General features: G+C 45.2%; 1 protein-coding gene across 2 annotated transcripts in view; it reads left to right on the forward strand.

Moving 5' to 3' along the window:
• The window catches only part of KCND3 (potassium voltage-gated channel subfamily D member 3), a gene marked incomplete at both ends in the record, with an annotated part of 224,956 nt that extends 208,309 nt beyond the window's left edge, over positions 1-16,647 (forward strand). Inside the window, 5 exons of one of the 2 annotated variants that reach the window (XM_082649398.1) lie at positions 12,207-12,308; positions 12,643-12,732; positions 14,211-14,267; positions 15,468-15,715; positions 16,446-16,647. In XM_082649398.1, coding sequence (XP_082505524.1) covers positions 12,207-12,308; positions 12,643-12,732; positions 14,211-14,267; positions 15,468-15,715; positions 16,446-16,647 — 699 coding nt within the window. The remainder of the gene's footprint in view (positions 1-12,206; positions 12,309-12,642; positions 12,733-14,210; positions 14,268-15,467; positions 15,716-16,445) is intronic. The other variant, XM_082649399.1, reaches the window with a different exon arrangement.
• Positions 16,648-17,009: the final 362 nt, after the last annotated feature.

A 17,009-nucleotide genomic window follows, 5' to 3' on the forward strand; every position in this document is an offset into this window, starting at 1 on the left:
AGCTTAGGAAGGCAGGGCAGGATGAGTGCCCTCTCACCACAGGATGACGAAAGATGTCTGAAGGCTTTGGTGCCAAGACAGAAGCCTCCTTTCATGACTGGCCGCCACCTTCTACCCAAAATACCTCACCTTCTCAGCCAAATGTCATTTCTCTGCATTTTTAGGGCATCTGGCTGGTGAAGGTTCTTGGACCCAGGGGGCAGATTTTCCTTTTACTCCTTTTTTTTTTTTTTTTTATGTATTCAGCCTTTTTTTTTTAATTTTTGAATTCTATTTTATTTATTTTTTTATACAGTAGGTTCTTATTAGTCATCAATTTTATACACATCAGTGTATACATGTCAATCCCAATCTCCCAATTCATCCCACCACCACACACCATCCCCCCAGCCGCTTTCCCCCCTTGGTGTCCATACGTTTCTTCTCTACATCTGTGTCTCAATTTCTGCCCTGCAAACTGGTTCATCTGTACCATTTTTCTAGGTTCCACATATATGCGTTAATATATGATATTTGTTTTTCTCTTTCTGACTTACTTCACTCTGTATGACAGTCTCTAGATCCATCCACATCTCAACAAATGACCCAATTTCGTTCCTTTTTATGGCTGAGTAATATTCCATTGTATATATGTACCACAACTTCTTTATCCATTCGTCTGTCAATGGGCATTTAGGTTGCTTCCATGACCTGGCTATTGTAAATAGAGCTGCAATAAACATTGGGGTGCATGTGTCTTTTTGAATTATGCTTTTCTCTGGGTATATGTCCAGTAGTGGGATTGCTGGATCATATGGTAATTTTATTTTTAGTTTTTTAAGGAACCTCCATACTGTTCTCCATAGTGGCTGTATCAATTTACATTCCCACAAACAGTGCAAGAGGGTTCCCTTTTCTCCATACCCTCTCTAGCATTTGTTGTTTGTAGATTTTCTGGTGATGCCCATTCTAACTGGTGTGAAGTGATACCTCATTGTAATATTGATTTGCATTTCTCTAATAATTAGTGATGTTGAGCAGCTTTTCATGTGCTTCTTGGCCATCTGTATGTCTTCTTTGGAGATATGTCTATTTAGGTCTTCTGCCCATTTTTGGATTGGGTTGTTTGTTTTATTAATATTGAGCTGCATGGGCTGTATATATTTTGGAGATTAATCCTTTGTCCATTGATTTGTTTGCAAATATTTTCTCCCATTCTGAGGGTTGTCTTTTTGTCTTGTTAATGGTTTCCTTTGCTGTGCAAAAGCTTTTAAGTTTCATTAGGTCCCATTTGTTTATTTTTGTTTTCATTTCCATTACTCTAAGAGGTGGATGAAAAATCTTGCTGTGATTTATGTCAAAGAGTGTTCTTCCTATGTTTTCCTCTAAGAGTTTTATAGTGTATGGTCTTACATTTAGGTCTCTAATCCATTTTGAGTTTATTTTTGTGTATGGTGTTAGGGAGTGTTCTAATTTCATTCTTTTACACGTAGCTGTCCAGTTTTCCCAGCACCACTTATTGAAGAGACTGTCTTTTCTCCATTGTATATCCTGCCTCCTTTGTCATAGATTAGTTGACCATAGGTGCATGTGTTTATCTCTGGACTTTCTATCTTGTTCCATTGATCTATGTTTCTGTTTTTGTGCCAGTACCATATTGTCTTGATTACTGTAGCTTTGTACTATAGTCTAAAGTCAGGGAGTCTGATTCCTCCAGCTCCGTTTTTTTCCCTCAAGACTGCTTTGGCTATTCAGGGTCTCTTGTGTCTCCACACAAATTTTAAGATTTTTTGTTCTAGTTCCATGAAAAATGCCATTGGTAGTTTGATAGGGATTGCATTGAATCTGTAGAATGCTTTGGGTAGTATAGTCATTTTCACATTATTGATTCTTCCATCCAAGAACATGGTATATCTCTCCATCTATTGGTATCACCTTTAATTTCTTTAATCAATGTCTTATAGTTTTCTGCATACAGGTCTTTTTTCTCCCTAGGCAGGTTTATTCCTAGGTATTTTACTCTTTTTGTTGCAATGGTAAATGGGAGTGTTTCCTTAATTTCTCTCTCAGATTTTTCATCATTAGTGTATAGGAATGCAAGAGACTTCTGGGCATTAATTTTGTAACCTTCAACTTTACCAAATTCATTGATTAGCTCTAGTAGTTTTCTGGTGGCATCTTTAGTATTCTCTATGTATAGTATCATGTCATCGACAAAGAGTGACAGTTTTACTTCTTTTCCAATTTGTATTCCTTTTATTTCTTTTTCTTGTCTGATTGCTGTGGCTAGGACTGCCAAAACTATGTTGAATAATAGTAGTGAGAGTGTATATCCTTGTCTTGCTCCTGATCTTAGAGGAAATGCTTTCAGTTTTTCACCATTGAGAATGATGTTTGCTGTGGGTTCGTCATATATGGCCTTTGGTATGTAAAGGTAGGTTCCCTCTCTGCCCACTTTCTGGAGAGTTTTTATCATAAATGGGTGTTGAATTTTGTCAAAAGTTTTTTTGCATCCATTGAGATGATCATATGGTTTTTATTCTTCAGTTTGTTAATTTGGTATATCACATTGGTTGATTTGCATATATTGAAGAATCCTTGCAATCCTGGGATAAATCCCACTTGATCATGGTGTATGATCCTTTTAATGTGTTGTTGGATTCTGTTTGCTAGTATTTTGTTGAGGATTTTTGCATCTATAGTCATCAGTGATATTGGTCTGTAATTTTTTCTTTTTTGTAGTATCTTTGTCTGGTTTTGATATCAGGGTGGTGGTGGCCTCATAGAATGAGTTTGGGAGTGCTCCTTCCTCTGCAATTTTTTGGAAGAGTTTGAGAAGGATGGTTGTTAGCTCTTCTCTAAATGTTTGATAGAATTCACCAGTGAAGCCATCTGGTCCTGGACTTTTGTTTGTTGGAAGATTTTTTCTTTTTTTTTTTTTTGCGGTACACGGACCTCTCACTGTTGTGGCCTCTCCCATTGTGGAGCACAGGCTCCGGACGCACAGGCTCAGCATCCATGGCTCACGGGCCCAGCCACGCCGTGGCATGTGGGATCTTCCCGGACCAGGGCACAAACCCGTGTCCCCTGCATCAGCAGGCGGACTCTCAACCACTGTACCACCAGGGAAGCCCTTTTGGAAGATTTTTAATCACAGTTTCAATTTCATTACTTGTGATTAGTCTGTTCATATTTTCTATTTCTTCCTGGTTCAGTCTTGGAAGGTTATACCTTTCTAAGAATTTGGTCATTTCTTCCAGGTTGCCCATTTTATTGGCATAGAGTTGCTTGTAATAGTCTCTTAGGATGCTTTGTATTTGTGTGGTGTCTGTTGTAACTTCTCCGTTTTCATTTCTAATTTTATGGATTTGAGTCCTCTCCCTCTTTTTCTTGATGAGTCTGGCTAATGGTTTATCAGTTTTGTTTATCTTCTCAAAGAACCAGCTTTTAGTTTTATTGATCTTTGCTATTGTTTTCTTTGTTTCCATTTCATTTATTTCTGCTCTGATCTTTATGATTTCTTTCCTTCTGCTAACTTTGCATTTTGTTCTTCTTTCTCTACTTCCTTCAGGTGTAAGGTTAGATTGTTTATTTGAGATTTTTCTTATTTCTTGAGGTAGTCTTCTATAGCTATAAACTTCCATCTTAGAACTGCTTTTGCTGCATCCCATAAGTTTTGGATCGTCGTGTTTTCATCGTCATTTGTCTCTAGGTATTTTTTGATTTCTTCAGTGATCTCTTGGTTATTTAGTAATGTATTGTTTAGCCTCCATGTGTTTGTGTTTTTTACATTTTTTTCCCTGTAATTGATTTCTAATCTCCTAGTGTTGTGGTCAAAAAGAGGCTTGATATGATTTCAATTTTCTTAAATTTACTGAGGCTTGATTTGTGACCCAAGATGTGATCTATCCTGGAGAATGTTCCATGCACACTTGAGAAGAAAGTGTAATCTGCTGTTTTGGGATGGAATGTCCTATATATATCAATTAAATCTCTGTGGTCTATTGTGTCATTTAAATCTTGTGTTTCCTTATTTATTTTCATTTTGGATGATCTGTCCATTGGTATAAGTGAGATGTTAAAGTCCTCCACTATTATTGTGTTACTGTCAATTTCCTCTTTTATAGCTGTTAGCAGTTGCCTTATGTATTGAGGTCTTCCTATGTTGGGTGCATATATATTTATAATTGTTATAGATTCTTCTTGGATTGATCTGTTGATCATTATGTAGTGTCCTTCCTTGTCTCTTGTAACATTCTTTATTTTAAAGTCTATTTTATCTGATATGGGTATTGCTACTCCAGCTTTCTTTTGATTTCCATTTGCATGGAATATCTTTTTCCATCCCCTCACTTTCAGTCTGTATGTGTCCCTAGGTCTGAAGTGGGTCTCTTGTAGACAGCATATATATGGATCTTGTTTTGTATCCATTCAGCAAGCTTGTGTCTTTTGGCTGGAGCATTTAATCCATTCACGTTTAAGGTAATTATTGATATGTATGTTCCTATGACCATTTTCTTAATTGTTTTGGGTTTGTTTTTGTAGTCTTTTTCTTTTCTTGTGTTTCGCACTTAGAGAAGTTCCTTTAGCATTTGTTTGGAGCTGGTTTGGTGTTGGTTTGGTGGTGCTAAATTCTCTTAGCTTTTGCTTGTCTGTAAAGCTTTTGTTTCCTCCATCGAATCTGAATGAGATCCTTGCTGGGTAGAGTAATCTTGGTTGTAGGTTCTTCCCTTTCTTCACTTTAAGTATATCATGCCACTCCCTTCTGGCTTGTAGAATTTCTGCTGAGAAATCAGCTGTTAACCTTATGGGAGTTCCCTTGTATGTTATTTGTCATTTTTCCCTTGCTGCTTTCAATAATTTTTCTTTGTCTTTAATTTTTGTCAATTTGATTACTATCTCTCTCGGCATGTTTCTCCTTGGATTTATCCTGCCTGGGACTCTCTGCACTTCCTGGACTTGGGTGGCTATTTCCTTTCCCATGTTAGGGAAGTTTTCAACTATAATCTCTTCAAATATTTTCTCAGGTCCTTTCTCTCTCTCTTCTCCTTCTGGGACCTCTATAAAGCGAATGTTGTTGCATTTAATGTTGTCCCAGAGGTCTCTTAGGCGGTCCTCATTTCTTTTCATTCTTTTTTCTTTATTTTGTTTTGCAGCAGTGAATTCCACCATTCTGTCTTCCAGGTCACTTATCTGTTCTTCCGCTTCAGTTATTCTGCTATTGATTCCTTCTAGGGTATTTTTCATTTCAGTTATTGTGTTGTTCATCTCTGTTTGTTTGTTCTTTAATTCTTCTAGGTCTTTGTTAAACATTTCTTGCATCTTCTCCATCTTTGCCTCCATTCCTTTTCCGAGGTCCTAGATCATCTTCACTATCATTATTCTGAATTCTTTTTCTGGAAGCTTGCCTATCTCCACTCCATTTAGTTGTTTTTCTGGGGTTTTATCTTGTTCCTTCATCTGGTACATAGCCCTCTGCCTTTTCATCTTGTCTTTCTATGAATGTGGTTTTTGTTCCGCAGGCTGCAGGATTGTAGCTCTTCTTGCTTCTGCTGTCTGCCCTCTGGTGGATGAGGCTATCTAAGAGGCCTGTTCAAGTTTCCTGATGGGAGGGACTGGTGGTGGGTAGAGCTGACTGTTGCTCTGGTCGGCAGAGCTCAGTAAAACTTTAATCTGCTTGACTGCTGATGCGTGGGTCTGCATTCCCTCCCTGTTTGTTGTTTGGCCTGAGGCAACCCAACACTGGAGGCTACCTGGGCTCTTTGATGGGGCTAATGGCGGACTCTGGGAGGGCTCACGCCAAGGAGTACTTCCCAGAACTTCTGCTGCCAGTTTCCTTGTCCCCACAGTGAGACACAGCCACCCCCTGCCTCTGCAGGAGACCTTCTAACACTAGCTGGTAGGTCTGGTTCAGTCTCCCCTGGGATCACTGTTGCTTCTCCTTGGTCCCAATACGCACACTACTTTGTGTGTGCCCTCCAAGAGTGAAGTCTCTGTTTCGCCCAGTCCTGTCGAAGTCCTGCAATCAAATCCCACTAGACTTCGAAGTCTGATTCTCTAGGAATTCCTCCTTCCGTTGCTGGACCCCCAGGTTGGGAAGCCTGACATTGGGCTCAGAACCTTCACTCCAGTGGGTGGACTTCTGTGTTATAAGTGTTCTCCAGTCTGTGAGTCACCCACCCAGCAGTTATGGGATTTGATTTTACTGTGATTGCACCCCTCCTATGGTCTCATTGTGGCTTCTCCTTTGTCTTTGGATGTGGGGCATCTTTTTTGGTGAGTTCTAGTGTCCTCCTGTCGATGATTGTCCAGCAGCTAGTTGTGATTCTGGTGTTCTCACAAGAGGGAGTGAGAGCACGTCCTTCTACTCCGCCATCTTGGTTCAGGGCCCTGCCATCCTTTCTCTTCTGTTCTGGGCTGAAATACTCCCCCTTCAGCAGCATCTCAACCTTCATGGGGTACGATCAAAGCCTTTCTGGGTACAGGGGACAGGGGGACCTGAAAGAGTCACTTATGGAGGCCTGAAACATTATGTCCTTATTTTATTCTTTCTTTTATTCATTCATTCCACACACATTTACTGAACACCAACTATGTGCCAGGCCCTATGCATTGCAGCTGGGTTACTTCCTCACCGCATGATCCTCTCTCCTGACCTTCCATTCACAGGGATAACTCCCAAGTGGCAGGGCTTCCACGACATATCAGAGGAATCCAGGATTCCAGAACAAATCTGTGTATGCTGACTGAAACAAAGTCTCAAAGTTCATGAAAGTTAGCTCTGAAATGTATAATAATTTACATGTAAAAATACTTAATAATATAATATATATCACATAGTTATATAATAAATCCAGTTGGTCCCCACTTCCAGCATCTCCCCTTTTGTGTGCCTTTGTCACTTCCTTGCCCTGCTGTCTCCTTCCGCCTGTGTGGAAATATATTTTGACTTATCTTGACCTGGGTTTTTAATGTTGTCAGCCTGCCTTGGATTGATCTGCTGTCCTCTCCATCCCCTCCAGAACAATTTCCTACCTCTTCACCCAAGGTCAGGTTTCCCCACCCCCATCCCCTGCTAGCCAGCTCAGAAATAGAAGTCTTATCTCTTTCCCTGTTCAAGTCAGCTGGCAAATGTGAACAATATATAAATTCATTATGCTGTCCTAAAGAAAGGGGCAGAAAGAAACGGGGATCGCCTTTCCAAATCAAGGAGCCTAAAGCCCTGAAGGGTCAAGGGTCCTATATCAACCTCAACCTCCCCCTCCCCCAACCCCCCAGCACTGGGCAAGGGCTGACACAGGGTTTGCTTTGGTTTGGGGTTTTTTTTTAACATCTCTATTGGAGTATAATTGCTTTACGATGGTGTGTTAGTTTCTGCTGTATAACAAAGTGAATCAGCTATCCGTATACATATATCCCCATATCCCCTCCCTCTTGCATCTCCCTCCCTCCCACCCTCCCTATCCCACCCCTCTAAGTGGTCACAAAGCACTGAGCTGATCTCCCTGTGCTATGCGGCTGCTTCCCACTAGCTATCTATTTTACATTTGGCAGTATATATATGTCCATGCCACTCTCTCACTTCATCCCAGCTTACCCTTCCCCCTCCCCGTGTCCTCAAGTCCATCCTCTACGTCTGCGTCTTTATTCCTGTCAGATTCCATATATATGTGTTAGCATACGGTATTTGTTTTTCTCTTTCTGACTTACTTCACTCTGGAGAGGGTGTGGAGAAAAGGGAACCCTCTTGCACTGTGGGTGGGAATGTAAATTGATACAGCCACTATGGAGAACAGTATGGAGGTTCCTTAAAAAACTAAAAGTAGAACTACCATATGACCCAGCAATCCCACTACTGGGCATATACCCGGAGAAAACCACCACAATGTTCATTGCAGCTCTATTTACAATAGCCATGACATGACACAGGGTTTTTGTAGAGCAGTGGGAACCCAAGGTATCCTCAGCTCACACACTAGCCCACAACAGCCCCACTCAAACTGTGCTTCAGCCACTCCTGTGCTCCCTTCCCCTCCGGGCTCACACCCTTACCTACTTCTTAGAGCATCGCATCTGCTGTCGTTTTGCCCCTGCAAAGAATACGACAGGGACCATTTCTCTGCAGAACTTTACAAAGCTCATCCTGTGTAATTAAGATCCAGAAGGAATCAGCTTAGGCTTCTTCCTCCCTCTAGCCCCTCAGGATGAGACTCCCTCCCTTCTGCCTCCTTTCCCACCCTTCTCCCTCTCCCTCTTTGCTCTTCCTTGAAATCAGAGTAAATATTTGCAGTGTTTTCACCTCCTCTGGATACTGTCTCTCCTCACAGTAGGCTCAGTTCTGCCTCTTTTCACCTTAGGCTTCCTGTGAGAGGAAAAGAAAAAGAACACAAGAATACTGCCTGCTTCCAGCACTGGGTCTGTCACAGCGAGGCAAGGAAGCCAGGTTGGGGAACTTAGTGGGGAATGGAGAGATGGGACAGGAAGGGGGTTAGGGGTGCTGATGACAGTTCTCAGCCCAGACCACATACTCAGGAGCTGTGAAGGTAAGCTCCAGCCCACATGCCTCAGGTGGAGAGGAAAGGCTCCAAATGTTGTCATCCTTTCCCATCGTGACTGACTGGCTTGGGATTATTACTGAAAGAATTCCACGACTCTTTGCTGCAGAGACTGGGTTTTCTAAGCCAAGTGAACTGGAGATCAAGTAAGGAGGTCTAGCAGTGGACAGAGGGGGGGAACGTTTTTAATGGAAATTTTAATTGGAATAATTGTAATTCACATGTAGTTATAAAATTTCATGTCCAGCGTATGGACATTGCTGCAATCCACCAATCCTATTCAGACTTCCCCAGTTTTACTTGTACCCATGTGTGTGTGTGTGTGTGTGTGTGTGTGTGTGAAGTTTTATACAGTTTTATTACCTATGCAGGTTCACATCCCCCATCTCAGTCAAGGTACTGCACAGTTCCAACACCATAAGGGTCCCTCCCACTATTTCTTTTATAACCACACCCCCCTCACTCTATGTCTACCCCGTCTCTAACCTCTGGCAACTATTTATCTGTCCTCCCTTTATAAAAACGTTTTTTTTTTTAATGGTATATCAATGGTAGATCAATGGTATATCAATGGTATATCAAATACAGTAGGCAACCTTTGGAGATTGGCTTTTTTCATTTCATATAATTCCTGGAGATTCATCTAAGTCATGTGTATCAGTAGTCCGTTCCTTTTCCTTGCTGAGCAGTATTCCCTGGTATGGATGCATCCCAGTTATGGTTAACAGTTTGCCTGTTGAGGGACATTGGGCTATTATAAATAAAGTTGCTGTTAACAGCCATGTGCAGGTTTTTGTGTGAACAGAAGTTTTCATTTCTCTGGGATAAATGCCTAAAAGTGCAATTGCCCATGTTCTCTTTTGGCTTTTCCATTTCTCCCTCTTTTTCCTTCTTCTGCCTCTCCCAGGGTAGAGATGTCAATACTCATGGTCCAAGGGCACCTGCCAGCCAGATAGCTAGGAAGTGCTTCATCGTGAAACCCTTCTCGGGGCTGACAGAGTTCTTGAGCTTATTAGCCTGAACTTGGAACTGTGCCCAGGGTGGCAGAATCCTCTATCCAAACCTCTCCTCCAGCCCTGGAATGTCTACAGCTGTTGAAAATGCAATTTTCTGGGCTTTGCTCATCAAGTTGAAAACTTGTCTGAGGGGAGTTGAAATTCAGGGAAGGAGGAGGGGGTGTTATGGAAGCAGCGTTGGGAGGTTGGAAGACCTGAGCTGAAACCTTGCCCTGACAAGTCACTTCCTCTCACATCCTCCATTTCCTCGTCTGTAAAATAGCCTAGATGATCCCTACATTCTCCGAACTCTTACACTGTACTCATGTTCATGGAAGAGAAGGAGGCTGACCAGTACACACAAGGACTGAGCCCATCACAACGGCTTTATTAACATGGATGTCTGACTGACTGTGTAGGATCGTCTTCCTTCCTGGGCCATCACAAGCCTTGCTTGAGCAAATACTCAGTGCGAAGCTCTGTGCTAGGTGCTGAAGATAAAAATATGCATAAGTCACAGGCTCTGGCCCTCAGGGGCTCAAAGTCAAGCCAAAAGTCCTCACCAAATTACATATGCTGGGTATGGTTCTATAAATATATTGCAAACCTCTTTATCCTGTGTGGGAAATGATTAAACGATATAGTGCATTTGTTATGACAATCTGTTGCTTTAATAGCGCCCAGGGTAAGATAAGATTAAAAGGAGTGCCACAAAGGAGAGCAGGAGAATCTTTCATCTCCAGAAAGTAATGAAGACAGACCCCAGATACAAGAATGGTCTGGCTGTAAGTGGTGCCATCAAATTATATAAGGCTAAAATGAGCTGACACAACCGGATTTCCATACGCAGCTCTCAACACCCAGTGCTCACCCAAAGCAATAGTAGCCACATCCTCAAATGATGAAGAACTTGCTTGAATGTAGACATTGAGCTGAGGGGAGGGCTGGAGCGGGATCCCCAGGAACGAGAACTGTCCTGCACCTGGAATGCATGTTCTTTGCTCAGAGAGAAGAGGAATGGTAGGGCTTACTTACCATCCTTTCTCTCCCTGCTTCCTCTTTTTATTCTCTGTCTAGAGGAGAGTTCTTCCTCAGTTTTACAGGCAGATCTTCTAGGCTCAAGTGCTGACCTCTTCGCCATATCTAGAAACCAGGGGAAGTCGTTGAATTGTTCCTGCAAGGACACAGTGGTCACAGGGGGACTTCCCAGGGAACAATAGCTATCGTGTGTTCTTTGTGCTTCTGTTGACAGCCTAAATCCAAGTCCCTGGCCTCCTTTTAGCAGATGAGCCAGCCCAGTAGCACACTTGGAGGGGACACTTCCCCATGCTGGGGAGAAAGTCACAAGAAGTGAAAATTGCCACAATTTTCCAAGGACTCCTCTGTTCAGAGTCCATGCTGACGTTAAATGTATATTTTCCCAGAGGCAGAAGGAAGGACCCCTCTGCCCCAGAATAGGTTTGTGAGGCCTTGTGGGCTCTTCTTCCTGCAGCTGGGTCTAGATCCACAAGAGCCCAAACGTGAAGCTGCATTTTTTTTAAACCAGCAGGAAGCCCTCTACCCGTCCCTTCTCCCTCCCTCCCAGAGCCTCTTTCCTCTTAGGCCTCACACTGTGGCTGTGCTGCTGTCATAGTGACACTGATTATGGTTATTAGGAAGGAGAAGAGAAGTCAGCCTGTGCAGTGTGTCCGGCCTCTCCCACTGCCTCTGCAAGCAAGAGAGATGAGTTTGTGTGGTTGAGGTACCACGCGACCCTTGCACAGGATACGGCCGAAGCCTTCCAAGGATGGAGCTGGGAGATTCTCAGTCGCCGCAGCTAAAGCCAGGGTGGTGTATGGAAATGTGCTCCATCCTCTCCTCTCTCACACCCACATTGGGCCCCTTGTCACACGCACATGCACCTACACTCGTTCCCATAGACATGCACAGCAAAATATACATGTATAGACACATCCCAGAGACAGACATGCAATTGTAAATTCTTCCACTGATTGACAAGTTATCAAGCACTGGGGATATATCAGAGAACAAAACAAAAACCGCTGCCCTCAAGGAGTTTACATTCCTGTGGGGAAAGAGAGACAATAGCGAGATAAATATGTAAAACATATACCACCTTAGTAATGAATGCTAAGGAAAAAATAATAGAAAGAGGGGAAGGAGTTGAGGGGCACGTATACACACTCCTTGCTTTTCTTATAATTAACTGGTATTTGGGCACCTGCTGTATGCAGGGAATTGCACTGGACCCTAGGAGAGAATCAGGGGAGCTATAACATGGGCTCCTTTAAAGAACTTGCGGTCTGAGATGAGAAATACCCCAATGCAATACTGAATGGATAAAGGTCATGAAATTTGAGGAAGGAGGGAGGAATTTGATGAGTGATATTTCCCTGGCCAGGATCACACCTAGGCTGGAGAGACAAGTGGAAACCCCTAGGCACTCTGACCATGACCATGCTCACTCTGTACAGGGGGATCACAGCCTCTCTGACCCAGTCCCAGGTCTATAAACAGAGATCTCTGCGGCGGGGAAGAAGCAGCTTCCTTCCCTTCATCAGACATCACCTGGGAACCCAACCTTGCTGGGACAGCCCACTGTCGCTGGCTTGGCCAGGCTCACTGTCTTTTTGTCTCTCAGTCTTGCTCACTCTTTTATTCTCTCTGCCAATCACAGAAGGCCCGCCTTGCCAGGATCCGTGTGGCCAAAACAGGGAGCTCCAATGCCTACCTGCACAGCAAGCGCAACGGACTCCTCAACGAGGCACTGGAGCTGATGGTAGGTGCCTGGGGGACTTGGGTTGGGGAGATGGAGGGGAGGACGGACTTGCTTTTTCTTCCTGGGGGCATCAGCACTCCCACCCCAAAGCCCCAAAGTTTCCCCAGGTAGCAGCCACCCTCCACATATGTCTTCCATAGGGTTCTCATCATCACCCCTAAACCCCCTTTAGCTCAAGGGCTCCCAGCCAAAGGCTAGCATGGTCTAGGGTGACCCTAAAATTTGGTTCATCCAGATTTTTCCAGTCCCCCCCTCCCCTCTGTGGAGAGATGAAGGAGATGGAGAGAAGGAGAGCCAGCAGCTTCATACCCAGCCTCTCCTCTTCTCCTCCTAGGGCACCCCGGAAGAGGAGCACATGGGCAAGACCACCTCACTCATCGAGAGCCAGCACCACCACCTGCTGCACTGCCTGGAGAAAACCACTGTGAGTCCCAGCCCAGTGCCACCTCCCTTCTCATCCCTGACCCCTGACCTTTTTCTGAGGTCAGAACTTACAGAGTGAGAACTCTGTCCTCACGTTCTCACCCCAGGCTTCAGAAGTCAAAGTTTGTCCCCTTAGATCCAAAGAGTAGCAATGAGGTCTCTATCAGCCCTCAGGAGGAAGACCCCAAGGAGTGGGGCAAAGCCACCAGGGTCAGGAGGCCCGCAGCACAGAGGAGGCCATTCCCCCAGTCTTTCCACACACACCCTACATCCGTCCTCACAGCCCATTTCTTAGTTACTGAGGCCTAAGGGCTCTGCCTATCAGTTTCTCAGCTCTGATGAGCACCCCTCTTCAGAGCTAGGGCTGAATTTATACTAGGTTACTACAGGACAGCAGAGAAGAATGTCAGTTTTTGTCCTATCCCTGGGGCTAGGTTGATGCAATCTGTGGGTCCCTTTTCTCCTTCCATTCCACTTGGAACAGGAGAGAGTGAATGAACGAAGCAGTGCATATATTTCTCTAGCCACGGATTTTACCAGTACCACCCCATCTCAGTCACCCTGCAATTCCCAGGGAATTCAGATTCTGAAAGGCTGATTGCTAAAAATGAGTCATGGCTTAGGGTGCCCCAGCTGGAATGTGGAATGATGCTTGTGCCTCTCCAACAGACTGAAAGGAAGGGCAGTGGGGTCAACCCTGGAGCCTTGGCAAAAGTGTTAGGAATAGTAGGGAGGGAGGAGAGGTTAGGCTGGACAACCAAAGAGAGACAAAGAGAAACTCCTTCTTGTTCTTTTCTAGGACCTCCTTCCCCAAAAAGGCTATGGTCAGGGCTCAGCACACTAAGGAAGGAACTTTCTAATTTTCAGTGTTCCATATCCTGGCCTCCCAAATGTGGGGGAAGTAGATGTTAGGTGACTCTTAGTATGGACAGCTGTGGACGCTGTGGATGGCAGCTGAGCCCAGTGAGGGCTTCCACTGTGGGAAGGTACTCTGAAAACCCTAGTTTCCAGGACTTAGCCAATGTTTCTTAGTGTCAAGAACCGTACAGGTGTATCTAGAATTTCTCTCAAAGACTCAGAGCTTGCCAAAGAAATAGGCCTGGACCCAACTGCCCTTTCCAAGTTGCATGTGCTGGGTGGAATGTGTAAGTTGAAAGGATATGGGTGAAAATGTTTGGGTTTGAAGAGATGGAATGTTGGCATTGACGGGGTGGAATGCTGAATTTGAAGGAAAGAATGTCGGATTGTGGGGATATTGGGATTAAAGAGATGGAATGCTGCATTTTAGGCAAGGAATGTTGGATTCAAGGGATGGAATGTTGGGACAAAGGAGGAAGAATGCTGGAAGCAAGGGATGGAATGTTGGACTGGAAGGGTGGAATGCTGGGATTGAGAGATCGAATGTCAAAACTGAGCCTGGGAATGCTGGAATGTACAATCAATGGTGTTTTTATCTTCTGTTGGCATGTTGTCCTGTAGGGGTTGTCCTATCTTGTGGATGATCCCCTGTTATCTGTACGAACCTCCACCATCAAGGTATAACTTTTTAAAATTTCAATTGATGTTTTTCTCTCTGATTCTTCTGAGTCTGTGGAGTCTCCTCTTCTTACCCCCTGGTCTGGTTCTCTGCATGTGCTCTTGATTCTTCTTGGGCTTATCCTAACTCTGCTTATCCTACCCAGTACCAGCTCAGGCTTCCAGTTTTTTTGTGCCTTTCTGATTCCCTTTTTTGACCTCCCCAGGGGCTTGGAGGGGTGGCGGAACATGGAACCAATGTTGGTACCTTGTGAGTGTCCATGTGCCACATCTGTCTGTGCCACCCGCCCAGCCCTATGGGGACTCCTGGTATCAGCTGTCAGGGCTGGTCTCTCTCTGAACTCTGTTCTCATGCTACTTCTCCTCAGACTTTCTCCTCACTCTGGCAGCCTTGGCCAGACCATTCATGGCATAGATGTTTAGTCACCTTGGCTAAACAGCCATATGTTAGTTATCCTGGGCTCCACTCCACCCCATCCTGGTGGCCTCCATCAGGAGTCTGTTAGCATCCCCTTCCCATGCTTACACTTGACTTAGGGAATCCTGTGCCTTTAGGTATATTAAGGAGCCATACCCCATAACCAGCTGGAAAAAACCCAGTACTCAAAAGCAATCATAACCCTGAGTGTGTGACCGCATTGGCCTTCCAGAGCAAAGCTCTCCCAACACTGTGAATAATCCAGTGCCTTTAAAAGCTTATGTCTCACACTTGCCCAGGATTCATAAGGATCTCACCCAGTAAATCCAGAAAAGACAACCCAGCGTACCCACTACCCATTGTTAGTGACTCCTTACCTGCCGCTCCCTGCCCCCCGCCACCAGAAGATCCTGTCAAAGCCTGCAAAGTCCGTCAAGTCTTTGCTTCTAGCTCTGAGGATGCCACTAAGTCCCTCCATGTCCTCCGTATCCCTTCAGCCAAAGCTGTAGACGAAGTGAATGTCACATCATGATTTCACAACCGCAGTCTCCGCCCTCCAGTCTGATGACCAGGGCTGTCAATGGTAATCTCCTCCTTCCTTCATTTGATGCCTATAGGATATCCCCCATGTCCTGAATGCTTATCTGTGCTCCACGCAGCTGGGAGCCCTTCTCCCAAGGCCCAGAACAGAGACAGGCAGCTATACAGGGTACGGGGGCTTATCCCCGCCCCCGCCTCCTCCTATCTCCTTCTCCTACCTCTTCTCCCTCTGCTTCCCACAGAACCACGAGTTTATAGATGAACAGATGTTTGAGCAGAACTGCATGGAGAGTTCAATGCAGAACTACCCATCCACACGGAGTCCCTCACTGTCCAGCCACCCGGGCCTCACGACCACCTGCTGCTCCCGTCGTAGTAAGAAAACCACACACCTGCCCAACTCCAACCTGCCGGCCACCCGCCTGCGCAGCATGCAAGAGCTCAGCACGATCCACATCCAGGGCAGCGAGCAGCCCTCCCTCACTACCAGGTGGGTGGCTCCCATCTCCATCACTCCCTAAGGTTTGCAACGCTCCCTTCACAGAGTGAAAGGCTCTCAGCATTAGGAGACCCCTGGGGGTCCTCAGCCTTCCCTCCTCCCTGTCTAATGCATGAGTCCCTCACCTCACCTTCCTCCCCCCACCTTCCTTCTCATCCTTGCAAGTTAACCCACACGCTTCTCATATGCTTTGGAGGATACTATAGCAGGTGTAGGCCCAAGGTGGGGTTAGATACCAGAAAAAATAAGAACAACAACAAAAATCCATAAATGACCTACCCTAGTGCGAAGAATGGACTGTTTTCTCAAGACAATAATTTTCACAATTGTGAAATTATATGAAATTTCGGCTTATCCCAGGCTGATTTTGAATCACAGACTGACTCTCTACTTACATGTAGGCAACTTCCCACTACCTCCAATGAGTGGCAAGGAATTCAGGGAAACCAAAATCAAATGCCACAAGGGAGGGGAAAAAAATCCACTGGAAGGAAAAAAGTATACTCTGAATTCCAAAGCCCAGTATCCATGACTTTTACAATTCGGGGTAGTTTAGGAATAATAATCAGAATGGATAATTACAGGCCGATTACCAAAAGCAGAGATGGAGGGACACCCAAATCACCTCCCAGTTACTGTGAGCTAGACAGGTAGAGGGTCAAGGAAGCTTTGGGACACTAGCAAGACGAACCATCATCAACTTACTCTTTTTTTATCCCAGTCGTTCCAGCCTTAATTTGAAAGCAGACGACGGACTGAGACCAAACTGCAAAACATCCCAGATCACCACAGCCATCATCAGCATTCCTACTCCCCCAGCGCTAACCCCAGAGGGGGAAGGTCGGCCACCCCCTGCCAGCCCAGGCTCCAACACGAACATTCCTGCCATGGCCAGCAATGTTGTCAAGGTCTCCGCCTTGTAAAACCACTGGACAGAGGGCCAGTGCGGGTAGTGGGAGTGAAGGGGGCTGGCATGTTGGTGGGTGGCCACTGTGACCACTCCCTCCCCCTCCCCCACTATTTCTGCCCACCCTGTTGCACCCCCAACACTGAAACCTGTGCCTGGAAGGAGAAAGAGGCAGCAAAGGGGCACCTGAGGTTCACTGCTGCTAGCGTGGACATAGCCCTGTGCCACTGCATCTCACAGGGGCCAGAGGAAAGGGAGGGCGGGGCGGGTAGGGATGGGACTGTGCGGGTATAAGCTGCGAGCCAGGACAGGGCCCGGAGTGGGGAGCCTCAGACCAAATAACCATTGTTTCTGGAGACCCCAGTGAGGAAAATACAA

Source organism: Grampus griseus, assembly GCF_964374135.1.
Source record: "Grampus griseus genome assembly, chromosome: 1".
In the NCBI taxonomy this organism is placed as follows: domain Eukaryota; kingdom Metazoa; phylum Chordata; class Mammalia; order Artiodactyla; family Delphinidae; genus Grampus; species Grampus griseus.